This window comes from Bos grunniens, chromosome 9 (genome assembly GCF_055505025.1).
Source record: "Bos grunniens cultivar Pamir isolate PY7600 chromosome 9, Bosgru_T2T1.0, whole genome shotgun sequence".
NCBI classification, from domain to species: Eukaryota; Metazoa; Chordata; class Mammalia; order Artiodactyla; family Bovidae; genus Bos; species Bos grunniens.
The window spans coordinates 67,152,991-67,165,575 of NC_141173.1; the positions used below are offsets into that span (position 1 = coordinate 67,152,991).

The following is a 12,585-nucleotide window of genomic DNA, read 5'->3' on the forward strand; positions in this document are numbered from 1 at the left end:
GCTCAGTCGTGTCTGACTCTTTGCGATCCCAGGGACTGTAGCCCACCAGGCTCCTCTGTCCATGGAATTCTCCAGGCAAGAATACTGGAGTGGGTAGACATTCCCTTCTCAAAGAGATCTTTCTGACCCAGAGATTGAACCCGCATCTCCTGCGGCTCTTCCATCTGCAGGTGAATTCTTTACCACTGATTCATCTGACTTAAGCAGGTGTGGTATAAACATACACATACACACGTAAATATACGTACAACGAAATATTACTCAATCATAAAAAGAATGAAATATTGTCATTTACAGCAACATGGATGGATTTATAGAATACTTCAATTAGTGAAGTCAGACACAGAAAGACATATACTATATGGTATCACTTACATGTGGAATCTAAAAACAGCACAAATGAATCTATATACAAACAGAAAGAGTCTTAGTTATTAACGGGGAAATGGAGGGAGGGAGAGACAAAGTAAGAGTATGGGATTAATGGGTACAGACTACTATACATAAAATAGATAAGCAGCAAGAATCTACTGCATAGCACAGGGAATTATATTCAGTATTTTACAATGAACTGGCTCCAAACTGGGAAACGAAAATGTTAAGGCTGTATATTGTCATCCTGCTTATTTAAATTATATGCAGAGTGCGTCATGTGAAAAACTGGGCTGGATGAAGTGCAAGCTGGAATCAAGTTTGCAGGGAGAAATATCAATAACCTCAGATATGCAGATGGCACCACCTTTATGGCAGAAAGCAAAGAGGAACTAAAGTGCCTCTTGATGAAAGTGAAAGAGGAGAGTGAAAAACTTGGCTTCAAACTCAACATTCAAAAAATGAACATCATGGAATCTGTCCCATCACTTCGTGGCATATACATAGGGAAACAATGGAAACAATGACAGACTATTTTCTTGGGCTCCAAAATCACCACAGATGGTGACTGCAACCATGAAATTAGAAGACACTTGCTCCTTGGAAGGAAAGTTATAACCAACCTAGACAGCATATTAAAAAGCAGAGATATTACTTTGCCAACAAAAGACCGTCTAGTCAAAGCTATGGTTTTTCCAGTAGTCATGTATGGATGTGAGAGTTGGGCCATAAAGAAAGCTGAGTGCTGAAGAATTGATGCTTTTTTAAAAAATTTTATTTAATTTTTAAACTTTACATAATTGTATTAGTTTTGCCAAATATCAAAATGAATCCACCACAGGTACACATGTGTTAGAATTGATGCTTTTAAACTGTGGTATCGGAGAAGACTCTAGAGAGTCCCTTGGAAAGCAAGGATATCCAACCAGTCAATCAAAATCAGTCCTGGATATTCATTGGAAGGACTGATGCTGAAGCTGAAACTCCAATACTTTGGCCACATGATATGAAGAACGGAATCTTTGGAAAAGACCCTGATGCTGGGAAAGATTGAAGGCTGGAGGAGAAGGGGATGACAGAGGATGAGATGGTAGGATGACATCACCAACTCAATGGACATGAGTTTGAGCAAGCTCCTGGAATTAGTGATGGACAGGAAAACATGGCGTGCTGCAGTCCATGGGATCACAAAGAGCTGGACATGATTGAGCGACCGAACTGATCTTTAACTATGCTCTAGGGCATCTTCCTGAGCCAGGCAATGAACCCTGGTCTCCCACATTGCAGGCACATTTTTTACCATCTGAGCTATCAGGGAAGCTACCAAATAAAATATAATGGAATATAATGTTAAAAAACAATCTGAATCACATTGCTGTACACCTGAAACTAACAAAATATGGTAAACAAACTTTACTTAATCTCTAGTGTAATCAGACATAGTATTATTGCATTTTATGAAATGAGATAGACATTTTTTCAGAGCTTTTGAATCCATGCTTAGACTTCCCATTTTGATTCTCTACCTATGAAACAGCTACACTCAACCATTCTTTCTTTCATAAGCATATGTGTTGTATGTGTGTTGTGGGGGAGGCAATACAAATGTTTATGTGTTTATATGTTAGAATAGGGTTTGTTCTTTATAATCTAGTTAATGTTTTGATTAAGTGCAAGTTCAAACATGAATCTGTGAATTATTTCAGGTGAATCTGTTCTATTATTTCAAAAATGACAAAAGCACATTTATCATGAATAAGTCTTTGAAATTTTAGGAATATGTATAATTTTAGGACAAGATTGTTTCCTTGAAAATCTGAGTGAGCTAAATGAAGTTTAAAGGCTTTTGCTTCCCTTTATTTCAACAAAAACAGCAAAACAATACAAGATCATTTTCATTTTTCAGAGTGAAAATGTTTAAAGTAATAAGGAGAATTTCTAGAAATTTTGGTATTATTGACCTATTTTATGGCAATCTCATACTTGTAGGCATCAAAATATACATCTGAGACTAAAGTTCAGAATCTGGGGAAATTGGGAACACTAGGGTATGAAATACATCCTGTTTTCTGAAACCCAAATAAAAATGTAGCCATCCTAACAAGCTATTCAAGGAACATTTTAGAACAGGATGGACCCTTAGAGATCATCTAATTTAAACTTTTCATATAGAGCTGAGAAGTAGAGAATTAGAGGGGTGAAAGGACTTACTAAGGTTACATGTGTTATTTGAGCCAGGATTGAAAACTCACGTTCCTGACTCCCAATTCAGGTTTGCCTCAATTCACTATATAGCATACTTTTTTTCCTTCTTGCATACTTTCATTCATAAAAGGAAGGTTTGAAAATGAAATGTCTTACTTTGGAAGCATATAGTGTTTTTATTATATTGCTTTTGTCTAAGATACATTTTTTAAAATAGACAATTGTATTCATACTCATATTAATGACATGCTATAGTAAAAGTGTGTATAATTCGTAATATTAATATAAATGTTTCTTCCTAGTATTTAATAATTTAGAAGTAATACACACAGAAGTTGGGCAAATTATAATTCAATTGCTTGGGTGGTAATAAATAAAAGATGATAGCTTGCCAATATCTGATACAGACCTTTATTCAGACTTAAAAATATAAACTTTGACTTTCTTTTATATTTATAATTAAATAAAACTATCTAAAAATGAATATAACAGGTAAACAATATTGCTTTCAAATCTAAAGGAAATGAAAACTATTACTATTGGTCTGTAAAATGCAAAAAACTAAATTTTTAGTTAAGGGCATTTCCCCAATAGGTAATCGATATGGTGCCACAAACAATAAAAATTATTTTTGAACATTTAATATAATCTATATTTAGACTTTTAGTACAGTTGTCAATTTTCTAACACCGTATAAAGACAAAACAGTAAAGGAAGAGCTCATCTAGTATTTGATGCTACTGTGAAGAATATTAAGGTTTTTGTTTAAGACCAACTATTTTCAAAGTTAACCCTGTTAAGAGTATTTAGCAGATTTTAGGATCCACTTCAATTTTGGGAACTCTAGGCAAAACTGTAAGAGTGTGCATAATCCTGTGATATAATCTCCCCTTTAAAAAGTACAGAAGTATGACCATACCATCCTCATCAGTTTGAATAATCGTCTCTTCACTCTCCTTCCTGCCTTCTGGATTTGTTAGGATCATCTTGAGGCTGACATTTGTATAAGGTGGCAGATGGTTCACAACATGCTGAGGGGCTTTGGGGTCCATGTCCAAGCAGTCTGCCTTGCTCTCATTGTGACCACGGAAGTAATGGTAGCAGATAGTGACATTAAAAGTGTGGCACCGAGTGATGTTGTAACCCAAGGATTCCCAGTCCACAGCGATGCGTCTTGCTTGTATTTCAGCAATCTTTAAAGTCTTTGGGGTTCGCATAGGTTCTGAAAAATTAATCAGATATGCAGATGGCTGTCAGCTTTACCATGAATCATCTTGAAAAAGTATAACACTGCACATAACACAACATGTGTGAACCTAGGACAGTTGGAAAGTCATTGTTTATTGTTTCTTTATTTACTCATGATCTTATTTTATTTGGGGGGCCACGCCCTGTGGCACATGGAATCTTAGGTCCCCAACCAAGGGTTGAACCTGTTGAACCTGTAACCCCTGCAGTGGAACAGCAGAGTTTTAACTTTGACCACCAGGGAAGTTCCTCATGATTTTGTTCTTGAAGGTTTCTTTCAGGGGTATGATTTACCAATGCAAAAAGAAAAGGAAAAAAATGTAAAAGGTCCATAGTCCATAGTTCTCAGGAACATGGTAGAAAAATGAAAACCTGAAAATGTGGCCATGACACTTTTATAGTTGTTTCTATTGTTACTGCCCTGTTCCCCATCTTTTGTCATTATTGAGCAAGTGAATTAGCTAATACATCATAATGGATAAGAGTCAACATGTTCTGCTCTATGATTTATCATGTCACCAAGCTATGCTGTATACTAATTAGTCTAATTGTATCACTAAACTACCATTTACAAGAATGACGCAGATATTAATTAACATTTATTATTTCAGTAATGATGTTGTTCATCAAAGCAGAAAAATATCTGAGAAAAATTGCAAGAACACATGTGGATATTCACACTGTCATCTATCCTTTTTGATCTCTTTTTGTCTTTCTCTAGGAAACACTCAGGTTTGACAATCCATAGAGTGTCACCCAAACCAAACTTGGAGGTGAATTTCCATTCAACTGGAAAATTCCGGCAGAGCTAAACACTCTGAAGACTCGAGTCCATCCATCACTGCTTCCCAAGTGTATACTTTTCTCATGCAAGACTAACTTTAATCGTCTAACTTAATAAAAATAATTGCTCTATGAAAGTCATGGCCATGGCAAAGTCTACATACTAAACAAACAAATACACACCAAAACTTTAATACATTGATTTGACAAAGAGATCAAAGTCAAGGTGAAGGTCACGGCTTTGTTGGTGCCTCTGTTAACTCATTAGGGATTGTTAGTTAGTGCTCTTGCAAAATAGAAATGAGTAGGAAAAAAGCAAAGAAAAATAATAAAAAATCCAAAAAGTCCAACATGAGTGTTTTTATAAATTTTCATTTTTTAAGATTAAAATCTTAGTTGTGTAAAAATAATCAGCATAGTGCACAGATGGCAAGCCTAAATTACACTCTGGTGGCCATTTAATTTAAAACCATAAGACTATATATATATATACATATATATATATACACACAAATATACATATAAACTTTTGATAGAATTCAAAGTTTAGGATTTAAATTCTGTCTGCTGATCTTCTGACTGTTTACAATATCCAGTCTCCCTATTTTATCACTTTTGCTTCAGTGTTTCTCTTTAGCATGTTAAATAGGCTAGAACAAAGACGTGGTTTTTAATCATTAAAAAAAAAGTCTCTTTATATGTCTACTGCTATGTTACCGTTTTTCCTGCCAGGCACAAGAGTGAGATGATGACACTTTCATTTCCATCTAGTTAGACTGAAAACACAGTCTTTGGCACCACTGTCCACAAACTGGCCAGGCACTCATACATAGGATCATCCAAAATTTCCCAGATAAATTGTGATATTGTTGTAACAATCACATGAAACTGAATGACCCTGTTGCAGTTAGTCCATAGTTTATTTGAAAAGTATACAGAATGAAAAGTAAGATTTTTCCAGAAAATACCTGGCATATATAATGAAAATATCTCATACAGCAATAAGAGATAATACCAATAAGTATTTATTTCTCAGTTTTAATTTTTTAGGTCTAGTAGCTATATATTTTTTTTTCATATACCCCTCATTTTGAATCTGACATTTTATCCTTTACAAATTTCTCTTTCTCCAAGTGATCACTCACTCTCACACACCTTTTCATTTTATTTCACTATTCAATTTGCCCTTACCCTGCATTCCAATACAACTTTAAAAGACTAAGAAAAGCATAAGAGAAGTTGAAGAAGATACAAATGAAGGATATTCAATGCTCATGGATTGGAAAAATCAATATTGCTAAAATGGCCATACTACCAAAGTGATCTACAGAGTCAATTTTCACCTCTATCAAAATTCCAATGGCATTTTTTTTTTCAAAAAAATAAAACAAATAATACTAAAATTTGTATGGGGCCACACTCACACACACAAACCCAAATAGCCAAAGCAATCTTGAGAAAGAACAAAGCTGGAGGCAACATGATCCCTGATTTCAAACTATATTACAAAGTTATAACAATTAAAACAGTATGATACTTGTATTAAAACAGAAACATAAATCAAAGAAACACAATAGAGAGCATAGAAATATATGCATACATATCTGGTCAACTAACTTATGACAAAGGAGTCAAGAATATACAGTGGAGAAAGAACTATCTCTTCATTAAATGATGTTGGGAAAATTAGTCATATGCAAAAGAATGAAACACGACCACTCTTTTATGCCATATTCAAAAATTAATCAAAATGAACTAAATATATGACAGTAAGACCTGAAACCATAAAACTTTTAGGAAAAAATCATAGGCAGTAAGCTTTTTGACACAGGTTCTGGGCAATGATTTTTTTGAATCTGACACCAAAAACAAAGGCAACAAAAGCAAAAAAAAAAAAAAAAAAGTGAGACTACATCAAACTTAAAAAACTGAAAAAGTAACCACCTCAAGGGGAGAAATTATTCGCAAATCATATATCTGATAAGTAGTTAACATCCAAAATACATAAATAACTCCTATAATTCAAAAGATAAAAAAAAATGATTAAAAAATAGCCAGAACATCCAAATAGATATTTTCCAAAGAAGACATTCAGATGGTCAACATGTACATGAAACCATGTTCGATATCATTAATCATCAGGGAGATACAAACCAAAAGTACAATAAGATATCACCTCATATGTATCAGAATGGCTGTTATCAAAAAGACAAGAAATAGGAAGTGTTGCTGAGGATGTTGACAACAGGGACGCATTGTGCACTGTTGGGAGTGTAAATTGGTGCAGCCACTATAGAAAATAGCATTAAAGTTCCTCAAACAATTAAAATAGAACTACCAAATGATTTAGCAATTCCAATTCTGGGTATATACCTGAAGAAAATAAAAACATTAACTCAAAAAGATATATGCATCCCCATGTTCAGTGCAGCTATCTTACAAGGAAACAACTCAAGTATCCATCATGGGATGAATATGTAAAGAAAATATATTTCCTATATATTTATGCATATATATGCAAATATGCATGTGTATAATAGAACACTACTAAGCCACGAAAAAGAACGAAACCTTGGCTTTTGCAACAACATGGATAGATTTCCAGGGTATTATGCTAAGTGAAATAAATCAGACAGCGAAAAACAAATACCACATAATGTCTCTAACATGTGCGGTCTTAAAAACAAAAATGAAAAATAACTCCCCCAAAAGATCATAGATTAGTTACAGAGAACAGATTGACATTTGCCAAAAGCAGTGGATGAGGTGTCAGAGAAATGAGTTAAAGGGGTATAAATATATTAAAAAATACAATGAAATAAAACTTTAAAAGGAATCTGTTTTACAGATGTATGACACAACTTCTTTGGTAGGAGAGGAAGAAATTTTTACCTAACTAACTTTGGCAATGAGTAGAAACTATAAGGCCAATAAACGCCACCCCCCCCAAAACAAAGAACAAAAAACAAAAAAAGCAGATAATCATAGGAATGGTTTAAAGGTTACACAAGACTTTAGGGTGTAGTCATCATAGAGAGACCATGTTTCTGAACAGCCAATTTAGATGCATATATGCATCCTTTTTAAAAAAGAAAGAAATAATAAAGCGTATATATGAGTATGAAAAAGTAGACATGCAAAATGGTAAAAAATAAAAACTACTTAATACGTCATAGACTAAAATTTTCCTGTTATATTACTGACTACATATTAACATTTTTCCCCCAAGATAATCATAAAATAATTTTAAAAATTAATTTCTCTATTTATAAACTTAAATATCTACAAAAATAAATAGAAATTTCCTTCTCCTAACTAATCTCATTATATCCAATTTCTTTTGCCTTCTGGCTTCCCTTATTCAACCACTTTATGGAGTACTGAAAATAGGAAATGTACGTGCTATTCGAGGTCTGCTCAGCTGCTGCAACTAGCTGACTGCCTATTAGAACTGCTTCACATTCTGAAGAGCCCTAGAGCAAGTCAGAGTTTGCAGGAGCCTGGCATTTCTCTAGGCATGGAAGAGCAAGAAGAGATGCAAATGTGTACGCACTGAAGGACTCACTGTCAAAAGCAGAAATAACTCACTCCTCCCCACATTTTATTCTATTTCAATTTTTTAATTTTTAAAATAAAAGTACATCCAGACAATCTTAAAGACACAACTTTACATACTCAATTATTCATTTTTAAGAATTGAACAAAGACATATTTATTATGTAATATGTAAAAAAATACAGAGTTCACTTTGAGAATTTTGTTTTGGTCTACTTAAATGCTGCTTACTTTGACACTAATATAAATTAGATTTTAAAACTCTAAGTCAAAATCTGGAAAAGGTAGGTTAACAAATCCTATACATATGTGCAAAAACCACAATCATAATATCAGTAGTGAATACTTTATTAACTGGTATAAAAAGTGAAAATTTGTGAAAAGAAATACCTTTCTAATAAGCAAAGAATCTTTCTACACGGTCAATATGGTATTTAAAATCTATATTTTTCACAATGACTTGAATAAATGCTGCAAAACAAATTGTTACTACTAACATAGTGACTTAAAATGTAATTTTACTCTAACCCAGGGCAATATTCAGAAACCCACATACAACAAAGTAAACACACACACACACACATACAGAAGCACATCTAAAGTCAAAACTCAATTACTTTGAGCTCTAAGGCATCTGCAATAACTCAGAGGAAGTCACTCTCTAATTAAACTTTTTCTTAATTGACATATTCTTTATTTTTTCCAGTTTTTATTGAAGTTGGACATTCTGAGCTATATTTACATACATGTTATATATGTGCTCACGTGTGTACATTTATGTATACATACACATATACATGTATTAACACATGCACATACATGTTTTATGCACACATAAAACAGGCACTCTGCCATGCAACAACTCTGAAGTCTGTTAACTCTGACATGGTTTGACAACCATGTGTACATAGGTTTTTTAAAAACATCAGAATATAAACAGTAGAGACGTGATAATGTTCTACTACTATGAAATCCATTCAAAGTAAATTCTATCAGAGAATTTGACAATGAAATTACATAAATTTCTCACCCTGATCCATTATTCTTATGGCTTATCAATAATAGCATTTATTTCTGAGATATGAATGCATAAATAAAAATGTTAACCTTTAAAATTGAAACAATTAATTTTTATAGAATAAATGGAAGCAGGATATTGCTCAGGACTCAATATGTTACTTGGAGAAGGAAATGGCAACCCACTCCAGTGTTCTCGCCTGGAGAATCCCATGGACAGAGAAGCCTGGTAGGCTGCAGTCCGTGGGGTCGCACAGAGTCGGACACGACTGAAGCGACTTGGCGGCGGCGGTGGCGCTATGTTGCATAAAGCTGAGCATAAGTGCTTTTTAAAGGATTAAGTAATTTAAAGAAATGAGTTTGTGTGGTGAATGGTATGTAGAGACATCACAGTAGTTAATATTTATAACAATCATCACTGGTCACCACAATGATGATAAAACAATGGGGATCCCACTTATTAATGCATTATCTGTTCAGTGTTTTGAAATTTACTAAACGTTCTTTCTTCTTTCCAATTTTTAACTTTCTACTTTCAAATTTCTATTATGTATTCCATACATGTTCTCTCTCTCTCATTTTGCTTTTCTAGCAAAATGAAATTTGGGAAAGAAACAAGGATTTGATAAAAGTTGTGGAGCAAAATTTTGGCAGAAACTTGGGAAGAAATATAGGAAGGTAGTGATCTTCAGGAAGCAAAGGATCATATTAAAATATTTTGAACAAGCCATCCATTTATTATGAAACAAAAAATGGGTTGCCTACTATGTAAGTATATGATACAAGACACTGTGGAGGATTCTGAAGTGAATAAAACAATAATAGACTTCAAGGAGCCTAACACTTATTTAGTAAAGGTGATAAACTAAGAAAAAGATAAAGCGTTGAAACAATATGATAGAAATGTATGTGAATGGAATAAGATACTACAGGAATTTAAGAAAGAAAAACCTTCCACCTGTCAAATGGAAGAGACATTTGGATTAGGTCTCAATGAATAATGCAAGAAGATCTATAGACTAGTTTGGATAAATAATACAAATGAAGAGGAAATAAGATGCATAAATATGTAGAGGAAACTGGAAAAATATGCAATCCCATTTGGTTGCTATACAAGTTATCTAATAGGAGATTATATAGGAAATATTTATTGAAAACAGATTAGAAAAATTTTGAATGTCATGACAAAAAGTAACCTCATCTATACCTAATAAATAGTAACAGAGCAGGAAATTAACACAGTGAACTAGTTGCTTTAGAAAAATAAAGTTGGGGGTTGGGTCAATGGTGCCGTCAATGGAAGTGGAGATATCCAAACACTGCAATGTGTTAGTGGAGAGCAAGAGGCCACGAAGTGTGACTTCAGTAGACTATGGTTTTCTTTATCTTTTCTGCCAAATGTTGATCAGCTAGGGTTACCAACTTTTCCCATTCCACTTCCCTTGTATTGTTCACCTATTTCCTAGTTGCTACAGTGAGAAAGGTGACATGAAATCAAGAAAAAATAAACAGATATAGCAGAAAATTGGCATATCAAATCTATGACCAGTAATGTACAATTAGCAGATAAAGAAGGAAGTATAACATCACTGCCCTTACTTAAATTCTAAACAGATTGAGTATGGGATTTATGTCTGTAATAGTTTTTGTGGCAAATATTTAATACAATTTGATAGGACAAAATGAAAACCTACTTAATAACTCTCTAAACATTAAGAAAAATTAAGACACGGGTCGACAAAGCGTGCTTACTTTGAGTCACTTCTCAACAGCAAGTGGTTCTGTAAAGTGCCTCTTATTCTTCACAGAACAAACGACCCTCATTTGAGGACATGTATTCGTCCAACAGCCCCTAAGTTGAGCCATTAAGTACTTCCACCCAGTGCCAAGAACTAAAAGACGGGGATAGTTAATAAGTGGTTCTAAATAACATTTAAAAGGAAATTCAAATTGTGGTATTTGCTGAATAGCACCTGCCAGGACAGGTCAATATCCAGGTGCTTCTGTAGTGATAATCTCTGGTTATTCTGAAAGAGTTGTGAAAACAAAAGCTTTAACAAATACAAGAGAATCGAGGGCAGGGATCACATTTCCCTAGAATCAGCTTTTAGTGATAAAACTTATTATCCAGCTGTCAGTCAGAGAGAAATAGAAGCTATCCCAAAGCTCATGCCAAGAAGAAAAGGAAGATCTTGTCGAAGATGTCATGAACTAAAAACGCTGAAGCATGACAGGGAGCTCCGTGTTCCTGGCTGCTTTTTCCTGAGAAAGCTTAGAAGCTGACTGCAAAGTACAATTTCCATTCCATTTATCAAAACAAATAAAAGAGAAGTGAATTTCTTGACTGCCAGAGAAAATATTTGTTAGTGTAAAAAATAATTGAGATGAAGTGTCTGAACAAAGGTGACTTTCTAAAAAAAAAAAAAAAAAAAAAGGAAGGAAACATTGGCATACCATGGGGGAGGAAAATGCTTAAGTGCTCTGGAAGACACTGTCTTTACTTTCGCCATTTGATGCTTTGTATTTTTATTCTTTTCCTCATGGTAATGACTGAGAATAATCAAGGTTTTACACTGCACATCTTTTCAATCTTATAGCATCATTAGTCTTGCCAAAAAGATTTCATCTCTGCTCCCACGGGTCAAATTGAGTTAATGATAAGTTGGTGAGATGACTTGATTAGTACTGTAACATGAGGGAGCCTCAGGTCCAGGAATAATCACAAACCAACTGTCAGCTCTTTTGGCTTTCTGGCTGTGTTGTTGAAATGACATGCTTGGACTCAGGGGATATAGAATGACAGGGGGTGCATGGTTCACTCAGCTCTCCTACAGAGTCACAGAAATACTTACCCAGTACCATCAGAATAATACTAAGCACAGCATCAAATTAAACCAAAATATGTCATCACTGCTCTCAAGAGCCTGACAGAAGCTCATCAGATAATTCTAGCAACATTTGCATCCTCTCTACAATAATGATAAGCAAGTTGTTTGCTTTTCAAAAATACATACTCATAAAGGGACAAAGAAAAAGACAAAAATAACTACTTTTTCCAAAAGTTAAATCCTAATGTTTGTCTTATTAAATCTAATTCTCAAAATATGGGGACTTGAAAATTTGGGGACTCTTTAATATTTTTCACTTAAATTTTTATCTAATAATATTAGACTGTGTTGGAAGAGACATGTAACTACAATCAGTGAACCCACTTTAATTCATCTCTGATATTACATATTCTGCTTATGTGTTATACTTTAAACAACACTTAAGACTAAAACATAAAGCACATATACGTGGATAATACATGAAATAGAAAAAGAAAAGGCATTTTAAAATATTTATTGAAGAAAAAAAGAACAATCTCCTACCATAATATAAACTTTATTTTTCATAAAAATGTTT

The 12,585-nt window shown here is 33.8% G+C and overlaps 1 protein-coding gene across 10 annotated transcripts in view; it reads right to left on the reverse strand.

The window, feature by feature from the left end:
• Positions 1–12,585, reverse strand: part of PTPRK (protein tyrosine phosphatase receptor type K) — a 619,180-nt gene that overhangs the window by 127,294 nt on the left and 479,301 nt on the right. For all 10 annotated transcript variants that reach the window (XM_086317874.1, XM_086317871.1, XM_086317869.1 and 7 more), the window contains one exon: positions 3,497–3,799. In XM_086317874.1, coding sequence (XP_086174000.1) covers positions 3,497–3,799 — 303 coding nt within the window. The remainder of the gene's footprint in view (positions 1–3,496; positions 3,800–12,585) is intronic.